Source organism: Gavia stellata, chromosome Z (assembly GCF_030936135.1).
Source record: "Gavia stellata isolate bGavSte3 chromosome Z, bGavSte3.hap2, whole genome shotgun sequence".
Taxonomy (NCBI): Eukaryota; Metazoa; Chordata; class Aves; order Gaviiformes; family Gaviidae; genus Gavia; species Gavia stellata.
Window position 1 is genome coordinate 28,425,491 of NC_082637.1, and position 26,196 is coordinate 28,451,686.

General features: G+C 40.6%; 2 protein-coding genes across 4 annotated transcripts in view; one reads left to right on the forward strand and one right to left on the reverse strand.

Annotated features, from left to right (window-relative positions):
* GFM2 (GTP dependent ribosome recycling factor mitochondrial 2) overlaps positions 1 to 6,205 on the forward strand; it is an 18,823-nt gene extending 12,618 nt beyond the window's left edge. For all 3 annotated transcript variants that reach the window (XM_059834174.1, XM_059834172.1, XM_059834173.1), the window contains 9 exons: positions 357 to 497; positions 579 to 678; positions 1,097 to 1,286; positions 2,614 to 2,690; positions 3,159 to 3,297; positions 3,440 to 3,625; positions 5,078 to 5,193; positions 5,431 to 5,613; positions 6,076 to 6,205. In XM_059834174.1, coding sequence (XP_059690157.1) covers positions 357 to 497; positions 579 to 678; positions 1,097 to 1,286; positions 2,614 to 2,690; positions 3,159 to 3,297; positions 3,440 to 3,625; positions 5,078 to 5,193; positions 5,431 to 5,613; positions 6,076 to 6,204 — 1,261 coding nt within the window. In that variant the 3' untranslated portion in view covers position 6,205. The remainder of the gene's footprint in view (positions 1 to 356; positions 498 to 578; positions 679 to 1,096; positions 1,287 to 2,613; positions 2,691 to 3,158; positions 3,298 to 3,439; positions 3,626 to 5,077; positions 5,194 to 5,430; positions 5,614 to 6,075) is intronic.
* Positions 4,539 to 24,649, reverse strand: HEXB (hexosaminidase subunit beta). The gene is made up of 15 exons (XM_059834175.1): positions 24,357 to 24,649; positions 24,095 to 24,252; positions 21,276 to 21,341; positions 20,455 to 20,501; positions 20,129 to 20,239; positions 17,605 to 17,706; positions 15,851 to 15,980; positions 13,880 to 14,060; positions 12,710 to 12,796; positions 12,040 to 12,112; positions 11,217 to 11,391; positions 10,310 to 10,400; positions 9,990 to 10,094; positions 7,243 to 7,350; positions 4,539 to 4,637 (listed from the first exon to the last, which is right to left on the reverse strand). Exons 1-14 carry the CDS (start codon positions 24,647 to 24,649, stop codon positions 7,287 to 7,289), a joined length of 1,683 nt encoding a protein of 560 aa, XP_059690158.1. The 3' UTR covers positions 4,539 to 4,637; positions 7,243 to 7,286.
* Between the last annotated feature and the right edge of the window lie 1,547 nt (positions 24,650 to 26,196).

Below are 26,196 nucleotides of genomic sequence, written 5' to 3' on the forward strand. Positions count from 1 at the left end.
ACATTTGAGTACTGAACTTGTTTTGGTCAGTGCAATGGGAATTGTATGCATTTATCTCCAGCTGTCAAACTTGCACTTTAGAGATCTAAAGTCTATTTTTAATCTGAGGATATTGACATTTTACAAAATTGGGGTCTAGGGATCATCTTTAGTATTGGCTCAGTCACATGACATCTTACCTATCCTACTGGAGCTGGAACTGCTTAGGTTAATATTTTTTGGTATAAGTTACGATTTTAAAAAATCTCTATTACAATAAGAAACATTGCTGCTTAAATGAGTGGAAATGTAGGTAAGTGTGAGTGGATTAATCCTACAAGTATGCTTTTAATTGTGGTTTTTACTTTATTTTGCAGACAGTGGTACAAGGATGACCTGTGTGCCCTAGCGTTTAAAGTTCTCCATGATAAATGTCGTGGACCACTAGTTTTTGTTCGCGTTTACTCAGGTTCACTGAAACCTCAATCAGCTGTATATAATATAAACAAAAGTTGCACGTGAGTAAGATAGAGGTGTGGTTTAGTGTAGCATTGCAATGTCTGTTAAAGTCCTAAGTAATTAAAGAATTTCATTTTCAGGGAGAGAATGAGCCGGCTGCTCCTGCCTTTTGCTGATCAGCAAATTGAAATACCATCACTAATGCCTGGCAACATTGCCCTTACTGTCGGGTTAAAACAGGTAATGGAAAATACTGATTCTGTAAGGGAGCTTGTTTCACTGGTGTGCTTTCTACTTTTGTGTTACTGTATCTCAGACGTGTTTGTGACTGTTGTGACATATGTAAACTTGATTTATTTGAAGTACACGTACATGTACTTCCTCCTAAAATGAAATATTACAACGTACGGATGTCAGTAATTGACCTGGGAGATGTAGTGCTGATTACATGGAAAGGACTGAAAAGTGAAGGTGTATTTTAGTAGGGTTCTGAGCTTGTATTTATATTGTAACTCTTAAAATACAATGTAATGCCATGGAGAGACCTCTTATGGGGAAGGAGAGTGATGTTCCAAGTAAGTTACCCAGAAGCACCAGTTTAACTTCCACATTTCCCCCCCACCCCATGTCTTGTGGGTCACTGGGTGTTGATCTGTAGAGTGCCACTGGAGATACCATAGTGTCATCAAAGGCTTCAGCAGTAGCTGCAGCACGCCGAGCTGGAAGGGATGCTGGAGGAGAGAAGAGGTCTACCAGTGATGTAGAGAGCCTTCTGCTGGCAGGTGTTGAGATCCCTGACCCAGTCTTCTTCTGTACAATAGAACCTCCTTCCATGGCCAAACAACAAGGTACAACGTAGCTACCTAAGAATATGATAAGACATTCTACAAATGAGATATTCAAGCATAACCGTATTCTTCTGTGTAAGGAACAATGCTGTCCCTAATGCATGCACACCTGGTTGACATAAGTAAGTTGCACAAATTCATCAGTCAGTGATCTAACAAGGCCCTTTTTGGTGTTTTGCACAGATGATATATTTTAGATTGTGGTTGTCAGTATCCTTCGCTATTACTATGTCAAACAGTATTAGTAGTTCTACTTTTCTAGTTTTTGTGTCTACAAATGCAGCAGTTCTTAATTTTGAAAGAAGAGATGGAAGCACTTTCATTTCCTGCTGTCATGTTTAGTTTTGCTGCAGTCTGGTGTGCTGGTGATAGTGTCCTGAGTACAAATAACCTTGAAATGTGGGTGGTTTGGTTTTGGGTTTTTTTTTTCAGTCAGCACTTGCAGTTTTACTCTATGGTGCAAAGTTTTAACTTACCAAGACTTCTGTGTGTCTAGTTAGGGTTCACCTATTCAGTGTGACCTGTAATCTTACTGCCCTTCTGAAGAATCTGCACCAGAGAACTTGGTTCCGTTTGACTCTTTTGGGGAATACATACTTTAAATTCTGTATCTTCATTCCAACAAAGCTGAGCTTGGTTGGGGGTGACAGGGACAAAGGACAAGTACCAGTGTAGTATGATGGAATGGAGCAAGGTAGAATGCAGATTTGGAGCAATACGTCTGCAGGCTGAGCTGCTGGGTTGTAAGGTGTTCCTGGTTTTTGGAGGATTGGATTTTTTTTGTGGGGATTTTTTTGGTGTTGTTTGTTTTTTCAAAGACTGTAAGGTAGATAAATGCAGTCTCAGCTGTGAGTTTATCATTCTGTAGCTGCTTTCCTCGGCAGTTCAGATAACAGGGAATCAGAAAAAAATAATTTGCATTTGAACATTTTCATGTTGGACTCATCTTGAAATATTTAGGCAAATGATATGAGAGTTAGTTGACAATTTTTCTTATCTGTAAAAAGGGAACAGTACTTTTTACTGACTTGATGAAGCACTTACAGATTCCATTCCGTCTTCATACAAAATATCACTCTGAAAATAGCGGTTTTAATAAGTAAATTAAATCACTCTGTAGCATGCAGTTAGTTTGTTGGAGAGAATCAGAAGTTGCAAGTTGCTTGTAATTTAACTTTGTTTGCCAAAATCTATGCTTCTCTAGTGTCCTTTGGATTCCTTCTGAGCATAAGATTTGACCTTACGAGGAAAGTGATGTTTACACATTCGTTGTGATTCTCAAGTTACTGAAGTCTCTTTAGATATAATTTTTGATATTTATGTACAGACTTGGATAACGCATTGAGCTGCCTTCAGCGTGAAGATCCAAGTTTAAAAGTGAAGCTAGATCCTGACACAGGACAAGTAAGATGAATCTTCTATTGCTCACCTTATAACCAAATTTTATTTTAGAACTGTATTGGGTATTTTCTTGAAAAAAAAGGACTCTCTAAATGTTCATATTATATACGTACAAAGTTCTGTGCATCAAACTAAAATGGAACCTCGTGCACTTGTGCTTTAGAGAGCGGAGGAAGTCATCCTGTGCTCTGCATGTTTTTGACAGCTCTGTATTTTAAAAAGTTTGAATTACATAGTCTTTATAAAAATGGTCATCTTACATTATCTTAATGGTCACAGTAGTGGCAATTGCTCTCTCACTTATATGGTGTTTTGTGTCAGATGACCTAAAGCAGTCCTGTTTTCTCTCTAGGCTCCTTAGAATTTGAAATATTTCTAAGCGGCTATTAAGAGCATGCAGGTCCTTGCTTAAACAGTTTGTATAAAAACCTGAGTTTTGCATGTTTTTCCTCTTCACTTTCTTCTTACTAGACTATTCTTTGTGGCATGGGAGAACTACACATAGAGATTATTCATGACCGAATCAAACGTGAATATGGAATTGAGACTTATTTGGGACCTCTTCAAATAGCATACCGAGAAACCATCCTAAATGCTGCCCAAGCTACAGGTAAAATGAGTGAACAGAAGGAACATTTTGTTTCCGGTTTTGTAGCTGGATTTGCTTTAAATGATCTTATGAGTAACTTTCAGATTGATTTTATGTATTAGTTTTTTTCTAAATTGTTGTTTTGGGTTTTTTTCCCCTGCAGATACACTGGACAAAACAGTAGGAGATAAACGACACTTTGTAACTGCAGAGTTAGAGGTGAGGCCCAGGTTAGGGGAGAGAGCAACAACAAAACCTGTCATCGCGTATGCTGCGAGTGTCACTGAAGTGCTACCCAAAGAACTCCAAGGAGCTATAGAAAATGGAATAATGAATTCATGCATTCAAGGTAAAGGAAGTGCTATGACAGCTACACTGTTCTAACATTTCTGTAAGAAGCAATTTAATATGTTTCTAGGAGGAAAAACTCATTAGCAGCTTGAAAACTAAAAGTATGTATTAACGTTAGATGCAAAGGAACATTCTTAACTACAGAAATTGCCAAACGCTTCTTTCCGTATGCCAGGAGTGGAAGTTAGCATGCCTTTGGTTTTAAGGCTGATTTCTTCCCAGTCATTCAACAGTGAGCTTGGGGTTCTTTCAGCTTGCTTTTTAATCCAGTACAAGAGACAAGGTGTTACAAGAGATAAGGCATTTACTTGATGATATCACGTAAACCACAGTGATGTGACAGAAGAGGTTTCGGAGGCCAGCATGTACATACCACACTTCTATTAGAGTTACTGATGGGGTTTCTTTGGTTTTTCAAAAACGTTAAATCCATGAAAGTATACAATAAGAAATCTTACCTAATTGCGAAGTATAGGCTTTCTAAAGGACGAAAAGCATTCTTTGTTTGATTAAAAATAGGAAGTATTTCATAACTTGTGGTCAAAGAACTCTCCCTTACTGTAAAATGAACAGGCAGTGGATTGATAAATGAGAGTGACTCTAGACGTGGCAGCGTTGAGGTGTTCTTTCCATGTTGCTTTGTTGAGTTGGAAAGCATCTCTCATCTCTGGCTATGGAATGAGTCTTGACTGTGTGCTTTCTTCATGCTCGTTGAAGATGCTTCAGAACTGTGCTATTTCCAGCCTAAAATTCATGCCATTAAGTGCTTTAAAAAAAGATATTAAAAAAATAGATCTGACCAAGTTCTCTGTAGGAAAAAAGCTATGTGTTTTTTCTCAGATGTGGTTCAGGCCTCCCATCCAGTCTAATACAGTTTTTGGGCTGTTTCAGAGTCCTGGGTTGGAGGGAGATAAGCTACCTAGGACACCAGACATAGTTCATCCCTCATGGAACTGAGTTAACCCTACAGTTTTGGTAGTGGGGTAGTACCAGGCTTTGCTGTCATCACACTGTGTAGAAAAGGAAAATACAGGAGATATTCTGGTTAATCAAAAGGTTTCACTACTTTTTCAAATGAGGTCTTGTTTTAATTTATAAGTTTTAGATATTACAATGTATTAAAAAATAACTTCTATTTTGGGAACAGTTGTATGCATGAGCACACTCGGGAATTTCTGGTTCTGAAAATTATCTGTGCTTTGGTAAAGAGAGTAAGAAAATATGAGTCTGCATTCCTTTGTCTTTTTTGGCAAAGCTAGGTAATGACAAAATCACAAAATGAGGAACGAGACCAGTAGTCATGCTCTTTGGGGGAGGAAGGGGAAGGAGAGGGGAAAGAGGAAAGTGAGAAGCTCCAAATTAATGCTGAAACATTTTTGCATGTGTCTTAATATTCTGAAAAACAAATGTGCTTTTTTCTTTTTCTGTTTTTTTTTTATTTTTTAACTAGGACCTTTGCTTGGATTCCCAGTTCAGGATATAGATGTGACAGTGCAATCACTGACGGTGCATCCTGACACCTCCCACACGATGGTATCAGCCTGTGTCTCCCGTTGCATGCAAAAGGTACAGTGATACTGTAAGCTGCCATAGACACAGTAGCATGATACACTACTAGGGAGATATATGTGTATCAATATCTGGCAATTGTTCTTCTCTGACAGTATAATGCTCTTGCTGGGGACTTTATATCATTGCTTTTGGAAGTAGAGAATTTGAGAGGCAGTGTTAGCTTGAGTTATGACATATTATGTCAATTTGAAAAAAAAAAAAAGAGTCGACATAACTCTCCCTTTCATCTAGGCTTTGAAAAAAGCTGGTATACAAATACTGGAGCCCCTGATGAACCTAGAAATCACAGTAGGTGAAGATCATCTCAGTGCAGCACTCGCTGACCTTGCACAGCGGAGAGGTAGCATTCAGGAAATCCAGAGTCGTCAAGATAACAGAGTTGTAGTTGCTGCTGTTCCACTAGCAGAAACAATGGTATGTGATTATATCTTATTAATGGTAGAATGCAAATCTGATCTTTTTTTATATGCTTAAAAATAATTAGGCTTCACTTTTCCTTTTGTTATGGATGAGTAAGTTTGGAATGGATGTCTTTTATTGAATTTTAATTACCGAAGGTCTGAAGCAAATGCCCACAAATCTAGTAGTGCTTTTGTGCCTGATTCAGATTGCTAAACCAGCATGTTTTCAGCTGTCAGAGAAGTATTAAATACTACTAAAACAGGTTTTACAGAGAATATTTTTTTACAGTGTATTATTAGGTTGACTCATGAACGTGTTGCACTTTTAATACAATAATTTTAAAAAATTAACTTCCTAGTATGTTGCAGTATACTTCTGACTCTGTCTCTCTCTCTGTGACCTAAGCAGCTTTCTGTGCTAACTTGTCCCCCCTTTATCCTAAATTGAGTGACATGTGTTCTCCATTTTGTCCAGGGCTACTCAACAGTTTTGCGTTCTCTAACATCAGGCTCAGCAACCTTCACTTTGGAGCTTGCCAGTTATCAAGCCCTGAACAGTCAAGAGCAAAGTGCACTTCTTCAGAGGAGGATGGGGTTGGTGTGATTGCTTTACTCTGTAGAACAATAAAGGTATTTTCTGTGCTCCCTGTTAAATATTTTCAGGAGCCTGTTTATGTACACCAGTCTGTTCTTCTGGGACCAGCTGGTTGTGGTAAATGACAAATTAGCAGCTGTATGAGCAGACTGTGCTTTTAACTGTCCAAGGGAAGGTTCAAGAGACTCTGTTCTTCTGGCACAGCCTTGTAATTTCAAAGCAGCTGAACTAGAGATGCAACCACAATTTGCTGCTTTGCAAATTGTTATCATCTTACAGATACCTGCAATGAGAAGTGATGTAAATCCTTTTCATAGAAATGAGCACTAAGTGCACCTTAATGTGCCATTAGGCCTGTTTCTTACTTTAGTAAGTAAAGTTGGTGAAGTTTATGTCTAGAAATGAAATAACTTTACAGTTTTGGCAGTCTGTATCTTGATTATTTTTTTTCAGCTAAATAAAAGAATATGGTTAATAAACATATTAAACTGTAAGTATTACTTCCTGTATTGTTAGAAACCAGTTTGAACCAGAGTTCAGGACTGGTTGTAACTTCTACCTGAGTTTGCTTTAGCAAATAAGTGGAACGGATGCTTCTGCAAATTAAGATCTGTGCAAAAAATACAAGAAAGGCAGAGTTATCCCAGGACTGTGAGGCCTGCCTACCACCTTGGAGTATGTTGAGGGAAGAATATTTATTTTTTTAACTTTTAGGAATGAGTGATTTAAGCTGTAATGGTTCTGATTTGCAATTATCTGGTTACATATAAAAGTGGCAAATGATAAGATACTTTGAAAGCAAAAGATACTTTGCTTTTTATTTAAATAGTGTCTTAACTTTATTTTCCCTCAATTTCAGAATGTAAGGAAACTGAAATTGGTAACTGTGGTATCAAGCTTCAGGATGTCAGTGAAGAATCCCTATTTCTAATGAAAGCTAAACCCCATCATTTTTACTCCCAACAAGAATGTCAAATAACTTTATTTTAGAAGTGAAAATTTTAAGTCTTGGTTCAAATACCAAACTGCATGTACATATATCCATACCCCCAGAGGCACTTCAGGTTGTTGACTAGAAGTCTTCGCAGCAGTTACTGACCTCTTCCTTCATGGGCACAGTATCCAACAAAGACAGGTTCAGCCGCTATGCCACGGCTGTTAAAATAAAGTGGAATGTGTATGATTATAATCAAACAACTGGCTGGTTGTGTAGGCAGGAGGAGAGATACTGGCGCTCTATTTTAATCTTTGTGTAAACAAAACTACTTCCAAGAAATAACAGATGGCCTATGTAGGGAGTGAAAAAGGGCCCTATTCTACCATTGATTGTATTTCAGTTAAGTACAGTTCTCTGTTTCAAGCAGATGTACCAGGACATTGGAAAGTAGGCTGAAAAGGTTAAATCCAGGGGCTAGTTGTCTCAATGTTCTGCAAAATCTATTGCTTTTATTATGATGAAGAGAAGTCGTAAGAATGTGAAAAAGTCAGTTGACATTTGCGCATTCCCCTGTCCCCAACCCCCATGTTTCCTTCATATGTAGCTCTAATTATGGCACTTCCATTCATTTTTTGGGGGAGCCAGTGTTAGTAAATAGGATTTTTTCCAGCTACACTATCGTAAGTTATCATGTTCTCATGTGGCTTTAAAAACAAACCAACCCCCCTGTAGCTTATGATGGTACAGTAAGATAGTATAAAAAGATGTTTCAGAGTTAAAGTAGTAGTAGTCAAAATTCTGCTTCTTGGATATTTAAGAGCTAGATAGTACTGCTACAGTGATTTGTAGGGTAATATATACTGGTGTAAATTGCACTTAAGAGCTGCAGTGGAAGAAACTGAATAATGAAATAGCTCAGCTGAGCTATTGCTTGCCCCTAAGCAAGAACTGCTCTTAGTAAAAGACAGGGTTGTTGTCTAGGTGTCTGGAATATACACCCACCTTTTTGTTTCCCCTCTCCTATCACTATTTCTTTGCAATTTGGGCTGCTGTATCCTACAGGAAGCCAAGTTTAGATCTGAGTAGCAACTACTGCTTTCTTGGTACTATTTCAACAGTAGGCTAAGGAAGCCCTGTATACATGAAAGGCAACAGAACTGCAGCTTCAAGGAATGTTAATTTCATCAGTGGAAAGGGAATTGTTTTTCTGGTTTAAAGCCTATATAAAAGGAATAATTTTCAGGAGGACATGCCTATTTATTAAGGTAGTCTGTTTATAACAGGAGTCGTTCCCTGTAAGTTTATATACCAGCAAAGCAGTTTTAGCAGCAGAAAGTAGTTTAAGGAAGTGTGCAACAAGTACAGGGAGTAGTCCTAATCTGCCTCTGCATCTCTCATGCTAGCACTATCAGAGCAGCTGGGTCAGCTCCCTATACAGCAATACACGTGCTAGCGTGAAGGAAGAAGATGGAGATGCAGCAATAGTTAACCAGGTCAGGGAATAGTATGGCTTAATTCACTGTAAAACCCTAATCCTAGAGGTACAGCCACTATACACTGCATTGTTCAGTTGTATCAGTGTTTTCTCTGAGCCCCATCAAGAGGTACACCATCCTGTTAAGTGAGAGGACATCAGTTTTTAAAGCCCTTTAATCTTGTTTTTAACATGTGTTTGTTAACTGTCTTTCAATGTATCTATTTTTCTCATGACTGAGAGACATAACACAATTTATGTATAGCTATTTTCCTATAGCATTATTTTAAGCCAGCTTGAAATAAACCCAACAAGTCAAAACTTTGAGTCTTTCAGTCATTCTTAAACTTGATTAAAGAGCTAGTTTATACTGTGAAAGTCAGCATGATTATCAGTCAGAATCACTAAGCATCTACAGGAAGAGGAGCAGAATGCTTGAGTTTTAAGTGCTGACTGTAACTGCCATTGTATTTTGTTCTCCAAAAAGCTGATTTGTATCTACCTTGAAATACTTCTTCACAGTGTTGTGATTTTCAATGACTTGTCATAAACTTTTGTAGAGAAATTAAATGGCATGTTGCATTCTTGCTGCAGTCCAATTTTGCAGCAGCATTTGGGAAAACCTAAAAGGCTCTCTGACTCTGTGTATATATATAATATATATTATATATATTAAATGTATCATATATAAGTGGAGTCAAACTTGGTCTTAAGACCTAGAAATAATTCATTTCTACAACTGCAAATACACAAAGACAGCACTAGCAATAATTAACCAGTAATTTGTCTCGGTACTTTTTTGGAAAGAACTGCAGAGAAGAATGTTATGAACTGACTGTGTTTAGAGTAGTCATAAATGAATTAAAATTTATCAGAGACTTCTTATCCACCCCTTTCAGTCCCTACACTAAGGCAATACCTGAAAGAATAGCTCACTCAAGCTCACCTCTCATGCAAACAGCTCCACCTGATTGCCTGCTGCAGGTCTTAATAATTAATTAGTGACAACTTTTTAAAAACTCTACTTTTTCTCCTGTCTGTGTACTCCTCCCAGATGCCCTTTAATATCCTTTTGATCTGAAATAAGTCAGTCATGGTGTTGGATTTTCCTTTAGAGGCAAGAGAGACATAGATGAGTTCTAGCATTTCACTGAAGAAAGTTAATGGGTTCTGAAAATAGTTGCAAAACTGTCTAGAACTCCTGTCTTAGTGTCTGTTCTTCCTCTTCTGTGAATACAAAAACACATGGGATGACTTTTACATAGTCAGATTAGACAGCTAGCTCTCCTCCCTTTATTTCCAGGCCAGCAGTTTAGGCCTGTACTCGAACTCCATTGGTTATAAGGCATGAGAACCAAGCTTTACTACAGCTATTAGTCTTACCGGAGCATGCGGCATCGATGATTAGTCAGCCTTTTATAGGCATCCTGCAAGTTGGTCACGTTCCTGCTGCTCCAGAGTCTCTCCCCTACAGCACTTGCTCGAGGCCTGTGAAGATACACCAAGTTTTAGAGCAGGTATGGTCTATAACCAGGAATAGAGTAAAGCTTTTAATAACAGGTCTTGCATATCCAGAAGCATCGATTATTATAGCTGCTCAGGTTCAGCACAGAGCAGTGGTACCACTAACATACAGGCCTGTTGGATTAATTAATGCTCCTTGTAGCTGGCTTTCTAAGATCTAACGATAAAGCAGTTCATACCATAATCTTGGTGTGAGGTTAGTTGCATCCACAAATTCTCCCCACAGGCAGGCTTCTCCACCTATTAGAAGTTTTTTCTGTTTTTCAGATCCTGAATTCAAAACAGAAAGTTAGAATTTTTATTTGCCCAGAAGATTGGCATATATCAACAATTTCATTTTCTAGTACTGAGAGGATTGATGTTCAGTTGTTTGTTTTATCATATAAAATACCTATCCTGAGCACTAACTTAACGTTTTGGTAGTCTTGTTACTGAATGTGAGAACCAGCAGGCCATTTGCCGAGAGAACCCATTTCCCTTCTCTGTCAGAAAAGATTTTACCTTTTATCCTCTGAAGACATTCCTCAGCCTTCTGACATGCTTCAGAGATTTCAGTCCTGATTGAAACTGTTCATTCTATCACACATGAAATATTCTTTGAAAAAGCTATGAAGTCAGGGGTTCTCCCTAACCAGCTCTGAGAGCTACCTTGCACAAAATGAAAGCCCTGGGGAAAGCGTAAGATGTTTATATCAGCTTTAGCCAGAGGGAGAGAACATGTCTTTTTCTAGAACAGTCTAACGCTCTAGAAACTTGCTAACATTATTAGCTGTCTACCAACAGCCATTTTGCACAGCTCTGCCCCTAATGCATGATGCATCTGTCCACCTAGTCCAGCATCCTGTCTCACACAAGTGCCAGAAGCTTGAGGAAGGTAACACTTCTCCCTATGAGAAGTGGAAGGTTGCTTTTTTTTATCTGAGAGTTTTCCAGGGTTCTAGCTGACATTGAAGTCCTTTGACTACAGTGTATCTGATCATAGTGACTGCACGACCACTCTAAATAGCCTTATTCTTTCAATTTATACCTTACTATGAACCAAAGGCTTTCATGCACAGAACATGCATATAAAAAAAGGTAACAAACCAGGGAAGTTAAGCGGTTCAACGCTGTAGTATTTCTTCCAGTCTTGCCCATAACTAATGTAGTCTAAGTACCAGGGGGCTGCCAGGATAGCAGTGAACCCAGCTCCAGTGACACTGCTCAGTTCATGAGCATAGTTGTTTTCCATCCACACTTGAACTACAGTGTCTGGTTTCAGCTAAAAGGGAGAAAAACAAAACAAAACAAATAATCCCAAAACATTAAAGACAATGCTAATTGCTCTTATCAGGAAAAAGGATGATGGATTTCAAAACTGGGTATTTTGTTTTGAAGAGAACATTTTGGAAGCTACCTTTTGTAATTTATTCCCCACCCCACCCCCAGGTCTAAACCTGATGAGCTTTTTGCTGGTTTTAAACAAAGTTCACACTAGAGTGAAGCCTAGGTTATACTATAGACAGTATTGTCCTAAGAGGGTCTCTACATGCACCTGTTGTCTGACCAGCTCTGAAAAGCTGAGTACCTGTTGTTACTAAAGCAGATGTACAGTTATGTGAGAAGAAAAAAAATACATGGAAACTCACAGAAACTTCCCTACCCTTTACTCTGATGCTAAAGCATATTGTATTATCTGTGTTCACCTTTAGGAAGCACTTCAATGCCAGTGTTCCTGTTCCACCTATTTTACATGTTCAATAAATGATAATTTCAAGGCAGGCCCCATACCTGGGGAGACTTGCTAAAGTCAGCAGACTTGCTTTAACTCTTAAGAGACACAACAATATCTACTTAATAGTCTACTTTGGAAACCTCCCACAATATTGTGCTGTTATGCAAGAGTATCTGATTTATTTTCCCATTTTACCTGTGCTTTGTTATCAAACACTTCTTGCCAGACCATGTATCCTTTGTTATAGGAGGAAACAATGTCCAAAATCCTAAAATTTAGAAATAAGATCGTGTTTGTGAACTTCAACAAGATCAGTACAGGCACACAACACAGCAATGTTTTCTACCCTGAAGCACATCAGGCCTTTCCCAGCACTGCACAGGGGACCAAGAAAAAACATTTTTTTCCGTTTTTGTCCTTCAGAGCTCTGCCTCGAAGACAATGTTCTCCCATGTACAAGGATATGCACGTGCAGTAAAACAAACTGATGTTCAGAACTACCAGCAATGCCTACAGGTGTCTAAATCCATGTTATTTAAGAACAAGAGAAATAAATGGCTGCAAAACCCTTAGGACTTTTCCTCCCCACGCTGTGTGCTGACATTACAGCAGATACATAGTTTAAAATACCCAGTACATTCAGAGTGTGCATAGAACTAGCCTACATGTCCTTGCTGTGTCCCACATTTTGAAGGTGTGAACTTTGCATTCAGTGTATTAAAATAAAAGAGTGTGTAGTCCCCAATACGTGTCAATTTTTGAAAACAGTATAGGCTAACCTAAATCAGCTTCAGTATCTGTACCTCAACACTAACCTCACATAGTGGCTGTGAAAAGCTGAGCAAGAATTAAAGAAACAACATACTTCTGAATGTAGTAAGATTCCAGTTTAGCATAGTCAATGCCAAATCCTTGCTTCTTCATGAATGCTTTCACTTCAGGGTTAGATTTCCTTAAATAACAACAACAAAACAAGTTTAAAAAAAAAAAAAAAGAATAATTTTGTTTTGTTTCAAACCAGACTTCCCAACCATTTCCACCTATGCACAGCACACTAGCTGATACCTTAGGCACGCCATAGCCTGGAATGCACAACAGAGCAGAAACAGCAGGCTAACATGACTTAGGTATTTTGAAAGTTTGATCCTGATTTGAAATAAAGCCAATAGTCCTACTTCCCTAGTAGAACTACTGGAGTCTCTGTTCTGAAGCAGTCTCTGGCAGGCTGCCTCAAGCTCTGAAGAGCTCTAGGGTTCCTGGCTTCTCTGCAACTTTGTGGGAAGGTTGTCAGCAGGTCTGGAAACTGAGCAGCCATAGTACCAGAGGATCTGCAGGAGTGACGTCAAGAATTTGGGAAAATACCCCAAAAGTAAACCAACACTTTTGTGATAAAACATTTGTCAGAAATTTTCTTTCTTTTTAAAAATTAAAGCAAGTCATAAGTGTTCAGATTTGGTGTTTCAAGAGAATGCACAAATACTAACTAAATCAATTTGAATACTCGTCCAATTAGATCTGCTCCAAATTCTGTATTATTAGTTACTCCAGCAGAGAGACTCAAAAATATTCAAAATCCACAACCAGTTGAAAAACTCTGTTAATACATGCCATACTTTTAATACAAGCACACAAGAGTCAGTACTGTAATACTTAATGTTAGCAGATTTCTGGAAGGCAGAACCCAATGGAAAGAACTGCTTTTCCTTTAAACACAAAGTATTTAAATGTTAATTACCATATATAGTACTTTTCTACCACACTAGTTCTCCTTCCTGCCAGGTTAATTTTCATAAAGAAATCGTTTAGAGTACCTGAACATCTGTAAAGGTTACTAGTCAAAACAAAATTCTGCACAATATCATTTGCTTGTTGAGGATCACAAATGCTCTGCTTGTAGATAGTTACAAAAGTAGGAGTGGAGATCTTTGGGTTAAGCAGTGGAAACTGTCTCACGCAACTGACTTCCGTAACTGATGGAATGATTTAGGCAAGTTTAAGAGGCACCAGGTACTTATTCTTTGAACTGTCACCGTACCAACAATCGAAGTTCACTTCATCTCCTCCCAAATGAATGTACGGATCTGGAAATACACTGCTGATCTCTTTGAAGAATTTAGTCATGAAGTCATAAGTTGTATTCAAAATGGGATTTATAGGTCCAAAGGACCCAGTTGGCTGTTCTCCACTGTAACAAGGGGTGAGAAGATCTTTTTGACCTAATAGAAACAATTAATAGAGGATATTCAGTTCCATGTTGGTATGCTAACTTTGCTAGCAGAAGAGGCAGTTACCCATATTAAAATTATTATTCATGACTTAAGTACTCATCTGTTTAAGTATAATCAGATAGAGGCAGGATGAAATAAAACAACTTGGCCAAAGTTGAAGAACCCTCTAACTGGAAATCAGGACTCTGACTTTTAGATTTGTGATTTAACACACACTAATTTATGGAACATGTCACTATACCTGCAAAACAGCTTCTGGATGACTACTTGAATAAAAAAGCTTTCATGGATTTAGGAAGGAAGCCAAATATAATGAGTGTGCTCCAGAGGCCTCTCTTCTCTTTTTATTACTCTGCTTTGTTAACACCTAAATAGGTGGGAGGTATATGGCTCAAGGTAGATGTCCTACCTCAGTTTGCTAGGTATTTATCAAGAAATATATATATTTCTCTATATATATTCTTCTTATACAAGAAAGGAAGGCTAGACAGACATCAAAACTAAGCACTGGTTCTTGAGTCAAGATATCCAAAGCAACATAAGCCAGGAAAACAAAACAGGAAAAAGTTATTACATGTAGGTTGGAGATTCCTAAGTCCAGTTTATTTGGTAAACTGTGGTTGCAGCAGCATCATCTTCCTGGCTGCGTGTTTCCTACTCCAGGCACATTTCTCCGAGACAGGGCCCTACTGGTAGCTTGCTTCAACTATCCTCCTTGCATGCCTTAAGACTTTTCTCCCGTATCTTGCATTTGAATGCAAACAAAACATAGCTACCCAGGTTCACAGGCAAAGCCAGGACTGGCTCCTGTGCCTCACATTAAAAAAGCTATTATACAAGAAGCTATCAGGAACAATTGATTTTAGGCAAGGGAGCTGCACCTTGCTCTTAATATGAATGTAGACCACCTCACATATCACCAGGCAAGCCACTGGCTTTTATGAGTGCTCTGTAACAGCAAAGATCACATGAGATGAAGTATTAAGAAAGACTGTTAAGCAAATCTAGTTTTTGCCTCATTCCTTTCCTCCTCATTTCAAATTAGTGAGAAAGAGCCTGAGGCATCTTCCAACATTATGGCAACATCCCCACAAGATGAGCACAAGACTTGACCCACGGATAAAGATAAAGCTATGAAGTGCTAGAAAAATCTTTACTATTTCCAGTTTGGCCAAAACCATCTTATGTGAATTGCAATGAAATTGCAGTTAGTGCACCTTGAATTAAGGCACAAGGTTCCCTGGCCCTTGAGTACATGTAAACATCACCACTCTCGTGATTCAAGCACTCTCTATCAAGAGAGGTATTACTCTGAAACCCGGAAGATAGAGAGTGAAGAAGCAGCCAACTTTGCTGTGTTTTGTACACTGGCAGATTACCACTTTACTAGTAAAAAGAAACATCAACCACTTTGAAAGAATCTTTCCAAAGAAGAAATCTCTACTCTAGAGACAGCAACTCACTATTTCTAGCCACTGCCTTATTACTCTAAACTCAAGAGTACTGGATGGGGGGGGATAACAACAATGTGAAGTCTAAGGCACATACAATGTATCTGTGCCTTTGCACACATCCAGCACAGGAAGTGTCAGCTTTCTCCGTTCACTTTAGTTCCTCTAACAAGTAAAGGTCATGACCGTCACTGAGCCTGCCCCTTGCTTACCTCTTATCAAGGGCCTTTCAAAGCACACTTTAAAGGCTGCTTTTTAACAAGTTCGTTTGCTTGCTACACCGTACTCACCACAATCTTTTAACCACTCATACTTTCTTGGACATACCTTTTCCCCATGACTGTGTGTGTCCTGGGGTATCAAACTCTGGGATAACTCTAATGCCTCTTAACCGGGCGTATTCAATCACCAGACGGACATCAGTAGGAGCATAGATGTGGTTATAGGAGTACGCTCCCTGTAAAGTATTCACATTTAGAGACAGTCTACAAAACTTTATACCAGCAGCTCACAACATTTGGATTAAAGTGTTAATTAGACTGGAGAGCAGTTTTACAAGTCGGCCTTTTCTGGATTATCACATGTGCAACTGCACTGACAGAACTTTTTGACTGACTGGGAAAGGGGGGGTGTGGGGTTAGACACCACAAAAAATAACTCCTTTTTCCACACTAAGACAAATCTCCTGAGGACACCATCCTTTCCTCCTTAGCTCACAGTTACTGAAGAAAACAGAAAAACTAGTTTCTATTCCATCAGATTTTTGAAAGATACATTTTTCAATTCTTCCGTACAGAGGCAAGTTAGTTTTCCCCTCCACCTCTGCATCACTAGTTCCGAAACACAGGGCCCTTGTTACGTGACATGCAAAACTAATGGAAAAGTTCTGCCAAGTCAGAAAGAATGGTGTCGTCTTCTAACACCTCTGCTTGTCAATTTTAACAGAATGCCCAATTTAGCATCAGGGCATGTTTGTTTTGTAACGGTGAATTTGAGCGTCATTCCACTCCCACACAGCCAACAAATACGACAAATAACCCAGACTGCTACAGTTAGATGAAACAGATACTTGCCAAAGAGCCAAACTACCTAAGAAAAGCATCGTGACTCCTCATGATTAACACACCTTAAGCTTCTATTTATCTGGAAACTGTTTCCACAGCTGAGTTACTCAAAAAAGATGATGGCAAATAAGAAGCCTTTCAAAAAGAAGGCTACTGAGACAAATGCCATCTCCCTCTGTCCAGCTGTCAGTGGGGAATAGGACAGAACTCCACAGCCATTACTAGGAAAAATAATCTGACTGCACCATCCAACAGCTACAATTTTTGAACTACAAATTTCTTCACGGCATCTGCTCAAGCACTGCCTACATAATTTTCATGAGGGTCAGATTCTAGCAAGCATTTTAAAACAGAGTCACAAATCTTGTGCTTATGCTCAGTCTATTTTATTATTCATACTTGTTTTAGCTACTACCGTATGTTGACTGAGCAAGAACCTCACGATGGCTTTCATTAATTAGCAAAATCTGCTGTGAATCAGGAATAAAGAGATACATTGCACTGCATTTGTTATAGAAAACAACCTCCCACTTTTGGACCTCTTATAGACATGTTGTGTTTTGTAGAGTTAACTAGATCACCGAAAGGGCAAAAGTACTACTACACTGGTTCCAAACCTAGAGCTGACAGGAAACTCTCTTACATTTGTTTGAGTGGTAGGAATACCAGTTAAACAAACAAACCAACAGAAATCCAAGCAGTGTTCACCACAACAGGTTATTTGCACACCATTACTGCTTGAAGGCCTGCAAACTCTTGAGGATCACTCTCACCAACAAATTCGCACAGAAGAGTTAGGAAGGTCATTTACCATCCACCAAGGAAGACTTGAACATGGTCCACACAGACACTCAGGTAGGATCCTAAATGTGGACTTGCTGGTTACTGGTCCTCTGGTACTATTTCACAATCAGCCAAGGCAGATGTATTCAACCACTGGTAGGCTCTGCATTTTATTTTCACAAAATATGCGCCAGATTTCTGCCCTCCCACCCTGCTCCAATGATGTTTACTCACCTTGTCACTTAACTCAGGGAAATAAATACTCTGGTAAGGGAATGACTGATCATCTACTATATGCCAGTGGAGAACATTGAACTTGTTAAAAGCCATGGCATCCTGTAACAAATAAAGCAATACAGTCTAATTAAGCACTTCACTCTAACAGAACACCTATGCAAAAAAGGTGGTCTTGTCCCAGTATATCCTGCATGCCTAAAGCAACAACTAAAAAAAAAACCCAAGGAAAAAGCATACCATGTTTCACTGAATCCTAGAAACATACACCAAAACACTCCAGCCTATTTATACTACTGCTTCATTCCTCCGTCATTTATTCGCAGCCCTCCTGTCAACAAGCTCTCGATCTGATCATGCTACACTGTCTAGTAGAAGGGTAACTGCTATAAATGCTTATGAATTTCTTCTACTTCAGAACATACCTGGGCAATGCTCTATGCACCGTCAGCTATTTCAGCTTACAGAAAAGCTTATACTTTTCTACCCAAATAATTTGAACTCAAAAATTAAACACCATAAGAGAGTTTCCTACTATTTAGTACATCCCTACTTGCCAGTGACTTCTGCAGAATCCATTTCAAATGCAAGCAAAATAAACCATGCATTTGCCCTGCAGAAGACAGCGTTCCCCTTATGTTTTCAGCCATCACAGCATCAGTACTTCCCTTTTTTGAACTTGAAGACAATCAAGATAAATGTTAACACACTTATTTTAGAATTATGACTCCAGATGGACAGTCACACACATACCCCGATTTATGCAAGTTTGTTAGTCACTAGCAGTGTTGTGTGCTGCGAGCAGACAATATTAAGTGTTCTCTACGTGGTTCAGGACTGACTAATTGCAACACAGTTGCTTCCAATCCCTTGCCACAATACAATTATTTCCATCCCTCCCCCTTTCTTTTTTCACCAAGCTGTGCTTAAAGAAGGGGCAAAATCTCTTCAGGAGCTCCCACCAAATCCAAAGGAAGATTTATACCTTGTCCATTCCCCAAAGTTATCTCATCTGTTTTATTAGACAGCAGAAGTTTTAATTACTGCATGTCTTCATGAATTTCCATCAAATACCATCTTTCCACACAGGAAATTGTATCCCCTGACCTTCACCTCAGCCACTCCTTCCTCAAGCACAATGCCCATCCTGGAAATACAGTACAGCAGCTGAACACAAACAAGAAACGTACTTGAATTGCTGCCTTCAACATCTAATTACCACATCAGTGAACTGCTGCTTTTTATTAGGTTAGCCTGGATTCAAGCAGGCACAGAGGTGGGAGGAAAAGCACACTTGTTCTTAAACCAGCAAAATGTCATCAAATGTAGCTCTGGGAAAATATTAGAGCCACAGACATAATTTAAGGAAAGAAAACAGAATAGCAACAGTTACAGAAACAAAAAATTGGTTATAAATGCAATTCTCAAAAGTCAAGTTATTCTTTGGACGTTATTGTCTCTTTTAGAAGAGACAACAAATACTGACATAAGTAACTACTTGAATCTTTGAAGAACCCTCAGCTGTAAATGTAATAGTACACAAACACTACTTGCTGAACAGGGACTGATCTTAAAGGTAAATACAAGTGGTAAATACCCATGGAGGGGCAAGTTCTGAGCACAGTCCAAGGATGACCTCAGAAATGAAGACTGGTTTTACTTGCACTCTATTCCTGCCCATCTTAAGCCTACCCTGCAAAGTTCTGCAACATGGAAGGGAAATTTCTAACACTATTTCATCTTGGAAAAGCAAGACAGAGACAAGACAGGAAACTGCATGTTCCTCCACTCAGAGGCTCTGCCATTTCAACCCACCAAATAAGCCCTGCTACAAGCACTTCAACAGCAGAAAAGGGGAGTACAAAACAGAAAAACTCACAGATTTGTCTGCTATGATTACACAAATTCATCACCTTCTCATCAAGGTGGGAGTATACCATTCTTAGTGTGCTTACTTAAGCTTTTTGGAGAAAGTTTTGTTTGTTTGTTATTATGATTTTTTTTTTCTTTTTGAAGGGATGCAGTGAAAGAAATCAGTAACTTTCAATGAACATTTCCAATTTCCCCCCTTGCTCTGTACTGCTTAATTACTGGCTTGCTCTTAGCAGCCTAAGAAAGGACTGCTACAGCCCAGTTACTGAAAAGACTGGAATTTTCCTGCAACCGTTGGCACTGAGGCCAGGACTTGCAAAGTCTCCCCTGTGCTGCTTGGTGACAGTCAGATGTCTCAAAACATGCTTCCAAGAAATACATGAGCTGGTTTAGGCAACAGAAAATACAGAAAACCCAAGGTACCACAAATCCAAGCCTCCTTTACAGATTCACTAATCATTGTGTCTGCCTGCTCAATTCCTCTCCGGTGTATGTTCTGACCTTCACTCAGCAAAGTTCACTCTGTCATTTTAGAAGTCAGACAGCGGATATGGGTTCTCCTTTCATACCAGCTCCAGTTGCAGCCTACTTCAGGGGGCAAAACACAACAACAAAAAGCCTTCTCATTAATGATACAAAACTGTCCACTTACCAGGTTTGTAAGAATAGATTTCAATGGTAAGTAATGTCTTGAAGTGTCTAGTAAGATTCCTCTATGAGCAAATCTTGGGAAGTCATCGATTTCAGATTCATTGACAAGAAACTATGAGAATGAGATTTAAAAATTAGAATTCCCATTCTATATTCATCATCTCACACAGGAAATACTTACTTTTCAGTTTCTTAACAGCTTTCCAAGGGTCATTTTCTGAAAAAATACTTAATGAAAGTTGCAGATCTGCTGTTTCTAGAAGAGCACCTAATAAAGAACATGGTTCTGTTACCAGGACTGTGGTTGTAGTTAATAGCTATACTTACGCTTCCATAATCATCTTCATGAACCAACTGGCTGAAGGTTTCCAAACCTGGAAAAAAATTCAAGAAAGGGATCTGGAGTACAACCCAGTCCTTAAGATTTTAGTTAAAAACAGGACCATAACTATTTACAGGCGTTCACATAACTAGAAAGAATGCTTTGTAGCTGAGTTTCTTTCTCTATAGCACAGTTTCCTTAATTGTTCAAGCACCACAGTTAATGAAGTTCTGAAGAGAGAACCATTCAAGCCCCCCCTTATACACAAGTATTGAATATTAGCACTACAGCTTAGCTGTACCAAATTAATCCTTGAATAGCATGGAAGTTACTGAGAGTAAGGTAAGAATTTCTGGTGTGGTCATGCATCTATTCCTGTCATTTCTGGAACTGGTGAAGTTTCTAATTCAGCATGAAAAATCTGCTACTTAGACTAACATTCCAGTAAGAACAGCAGGCTGAAACTTCAGCATTATGGTCATCTTGGTGATGTGTCCAGCGTGTTCAGTTATTAGGTACAGTCAGAGAATAATTTGTTCATGCTGTAGATCAGAGAGCTTTTTAGCACCAAGGATTTGGTTGGCTTGGCTGATTTCAGGCAGAGCAAGAGTGCACTTATGGTGTGCCACTGGATCAGAGATGCTGAGCATCTGGACTGAGGGTCTGACTAACACACATCTGGGTATCCTTCTGGCCTCTACACCCAAGCTTACTTCCCATGAAGGACTGAGTGACGGCAATGCTCAGTGGTCAACTGGTTCTTAGTCTGGCACAGAGTTTATATAAGCCCAGAACCAATAGCTCTATAGGAAAAGTATCAGCTTACCTCTTAAAGCACCCCATACCTCATCTGCTTTCAGTATAGCCACAGGCTCAGTTACAGTTAAATGATCTAAAGAAAAGAGGAAAAAAACCCTGTTATTCCTCAAGGAAGCACGGATTGACAGGACAACACTAACAGGCATTAAAGAGATTCTTCAAGTGCCTCACCTCCCTTTGTTTTTTAAATTCTAACCAATGCTGTTTTTGACGGTGATACCATGCAGCTATTTTTCATTTATGTGCTCCTGAAATAATGCAAGTTACTAATCAGACAGTCAACAGTTAAACAGTAAGATGATAAACCAAATATAGTGCTTGACATGTTTGCATTTTAGACATAGGTGATAAGGGTTGGGTAACTAAGCCAGACCTGACTGCAGAAGTTTACTTCTTCTTTTACCTTCCTTTTATATAGATTATGCTTACAGACATTTTTAGAGATCTAGCTTGTCAAGTAACATTGTTAGGTGCTTACTCTGAAGGTCTAATTACAAAGAAAAAAGAAAAAAAATCAGACCCCACCATCTAATGAGCACGTGTACAGGGACAGTGAGATGAAGTAAGGTAAGTAAAATCAGGAATGGTATCTGAAGGTATCCATAACAATCCTCCCTTAAGTTTGAATACTGAAGTACAGTGTAAAGCACTAGGGGGGGGGGGGGCTAAAATAGTTTTGTGTTTCTATTTAAGGTGATTCAATAAATTCTAGTGAAGAAACAAATATATTTAAAAAAATTAACATATTTTAAATAACATAGATAATATATGTTTAAAAATACACTATAAATCTATAGATTTATATTATTATTTAAACATCAAAGCAATAATAAACTGACCAGAATCACATATTTGAAGCAGTAGAGAAAAAAAATCAGAGAGGTAAATTGCTGTGTAATGATTTATTGGATCTGCCTCAGCATGAAGGAACAGTTGGTTATAAGTTATACAGTTCAAACATTTGCCTAAACTACCAGAGAAAAGCCATTCAGGGACATGAAGAAAGTACCTCAAGCTTCCATTTTAAACTAAACACAGATTGTATATACTGAAAGTTCTAGGTAAGAAACAGAACTTAGAAGACTACTGCAATCTCCATGGGTCTTTCTGTGGTAAATTGCAGTTCAGTCAGGGATTTACTTCTGAGACAGCAGGCTTTTTTGTGAACATGTATCATACCCTAAATGAACACAGAACAACAAGATTTATATGGCTATTTGGAACCTTTTACACAAGCAGGCAAGAAGCCAGCAGGGAGAAGGGCAGATAACCTGTACTTTGAGTACATATCCAATACTCTTGCCATAGGATAGTCACTGACTGATCCATACTATCTCTATTAAGAGAAGGTGCCAAACTGCTCAATCCAGCAAATGACTAACAACTGCATATTTCAGCATTTGTTCTCAGAACAAGCCATTCCATTAAAAGTAGAAAATTAAAACCTTGCTGAAGTCTGCAGAGCTCAGCTTACTACATGAGGAAAACTCCGTGTTATTTGTAACAGGAATCTCCTTTCCTACAGCAGAGGGAAAAACTGACTGTTCTGAAGAGAACTAAAAATCACATGATCTGACAGATCCCCTGACAGAAGAGAAGAACCAGCTTTGGTTAAAATCTGAAGTTCACAAACCAGTTCGAAGTTCAACTAGTAGTAAAGCAGTATAATAACCTGACTGTGGCAGAAAAATTCTAAAGCATTAGCAATTTTGCTGCTATACCTCATTTGCATTGAAATGTACGATAAACTCGCACACAAAAGTTGCGCTACTTGGCTAAGTCACAGAATCACAGAATCATTAAGGTTGGAAGAGACCTATGAGATCATGAAGTCCAAGTATCCTCCCAACACCACCATGCCCACTAGGTATAAAAGATTGAGTAAACTTAAAATCAGTACATTCTATCACAGGTCAGGTAGAATTAATCCTGCTGCAGATGTATGACTTAAGATTAAAAGGATCTTTTTCTAGGGATCTGTATCCTGGATACCAAACAACTGCCTTGCCTATTATAGAAGATTATCTCAAGACAGAACTAGATGAATTGAATATGTTGAATTCTGTGCTAACCTGCCCACACAAAAAAGCAATACTATCAACTCGTTCTTATTTCTGTTAAGAAACTTCTCTGGTGATTATTAGGACTTAATTTTAGAGTACTTCTCCACTCTGGACTTCAGTCATTGAAGTAAATCCATGGAATAAATCCAAGATAACCATCACGTTTTTTAAATCCTTTCTTGTATCTACTAATAGAAAGAGAGTGGATTTATAATACTACAAGATGAATAACAAGAAGTTCAATGAACAGTTTCCAGTTTTCCAGGACAAGCAGAAATGCCAAGTACATATGTCAGTGTAGGTAGCTTCAGTTCAAATGTAGTTATTTCTAAGGAGAGCAGATGAATAAGCAAAGCCAGCCATCACTCAACACCCTTTACTGAGAGAAAGGATCGTGTCACCACACATAATTGGGTAGAGCACAGCAAAATACCTCCGATTCTTAACGACAGTCACGAGAAAGGATAGCCGCAGGTAAATGAGTTGAATGCCAGCTAAACTGCAGAAATCATAGGTTACACTTCTAACCAGCTCCATGATTCACCGTGGGCTCAGATTTCCCACAGCGTTAAAAGCAAGAATTATCTTCTGGTTGCCACTGTTGTGAAATGTTCTCGAGTGCCTCAGTGAGTCTATGATCCTTAAAAAAAACCTGCTGACTTTTACGCTGCACACACGATTGGAAAACAAGCCCTAGCGATGCCGTGGAAGCCCCGGAAGGAGAGAGGAAGGAACGCGGTGACCGGCTGCGCACGGTACTCACAGGCCTCGCTGGAGGCGAGGTGCGGGTAGCTGTGACAGCCGGGGTCCCGGGACTCGATCACCACCTGCAGCTGCGACAGCTCGGGCTCCGCTCGGGCGCCCAGCGGCCTGCGGCCCCGCTTCCGCCGGCGGGACTGTCCGAACAAGTACTCGTAGTACCTGCCGGGGAAAGCACAGACGCCGGCGGGGCCCTGAGGTAACCGCTCCCGCCACCGGGCCGCCGCCTGCAGCCCCGCCGCGCCGCCGGCCCCGCCGCCCCTCACCTGCGGAAGGCGTCTTGCAGCAGACCGCAGGCCGGCCCCGCCGAGGAGCCGGCGCCGTGCACCAGCTGGAAGCGGGCGGGGGCCAGCTGCAGCTGGCGGCGGGACGTGCGGAACCACTGCGGCAGGGGCCACAGCGAGTCCTCGGGGACGTCGCCCGAGGCCAGCTCCCACTCGGCCGGCTCTGGCGTGGGCTCGGTCCGCGGGGCGCCAGCGCGCAGGCTGGTGCTCACCAGCACGGCGGGGACGAGGAAGAGCCCTACCAGCAGCCCGGCCAGCCCCATGGCTCTGCTCATGCTGCGGCGGCTCCCTCAGCTCGCGGCGACCCGCTCGAAAGGCAGCTCAGCCCCGCCTCCGCCATCACGGGACCGGCGGGCGCTGGCTTCGCGAGCGCGCCTCCCCGCCCGCGGCACCGCCTCCCCGCCCGCGGCACCGCCTCCCCGCCCGCGGCACCGCCTCCCCGCCCGCGGCACCGCCTCCCCGCCCGCGGCACCGCCTCCCCGCCCGCGGCACCGCCTCCCCGCCCGCGGCACCGCCTCCCCGCCCGCGGCACCGCCTCCCCAGCGGCCCCTATTGGCCGCTCAACGGCCCCTCAACGGCCGCCGCGGGTGCGCGGCCAGGGAGGGGGGTGAGGGAAGCGGCCCCCCCAGAGCGGGCGGGCGCTCCTCGCTCCTCTGGAGCGGTTTCCTCCTTCAGCTGTCATCGTGGGGTCCTTCCTGCTCCTGAAACGCCTCGAAGAAATAACGAGGGAGCCTTGCTGGGTCGGAAATTTTGAGCGGTTTAATTTCTGTACGGAAAGGTCTTGATTTGGCTTACATTTTTCTAAAGCGAAAAGTAATGCATCTTGTGTACTGCTCCAAAACAATTTCAGTCTCAGCAGAAATCACTTTTTAACAGGCTTTCTGCAGATTGTGTTATGAACTACATTGTGAACAAGCAGAAGTCTGAGTTGCAGCAAAGTATTTCAAGCTTTAACCAAGCAAACTAGGTGTTTCCCAGTATAAATTTTGGGAAGTTGTTGTGAAGTGTTCAGAAGGCAAATCAAGTGTTTGAAAGCTGGAAGTCACAGTGGGGAGGAATTCAGGTTTTAAGCCACCTCTAACTGCATGTTGAATGCAAACACTGACGTGTCATCGCTGTTGCTTTGCCTGATGCACCGGTTAAACCCAGAGCGACGAGGGAGCTGACACCTGCATGCTGTTATTGCAGTGTGACTGAGGAGCTGGTCACCCATTGCTCCCTTGGCGATCTTCCTTGTGTGGAGGGTTAACTCTGTAGTCACGTGCTCCGGCTTATGAAATAGACTCTTAAGTATGAAAAAAAAACAAAAAAGAAGAGCGTCTCCTTGAGGAAGGTTACATCTGTTTGCAAAGAAGACAGACATCTTGACGTAGGATTACTAAGAAGCAAAACCCCTCTTCTTCGGTAGGGTTTGTCCTCCTCTTCGGGCCTACGTCGCTTTGCAAATTTGGAGGAGCTTTTCCTACTGTCAGCAATGCTGGTGTCTCACCCACTTAGTGAAATCATTGCAGGGCTGGGCCCCACAGCAGTTTACGAGGAGGAGAGTCCTGGCTGCCAGGTGTCCCCAGTGCTGATCCCAGTCATGCAATCACATTTATGTGATTGCACACTCAGCAGGTCTGGGGAGCTGATCTAATCTCGCCCCCCTCCAAAAAAAGTGATGGCACACTGGAAAGACGGGGAATAAACGGCAGGATGAAGTGAAGGTTGGGACTATGCCAGGCCTGTTTAGACTGTGAACTGCACCTGAAGGGAATGAATCACAAAACATCCTGGTTTTGTCATCCCCTGTGCCCATCCATGCAGCTGGAGTGTGAAGGCT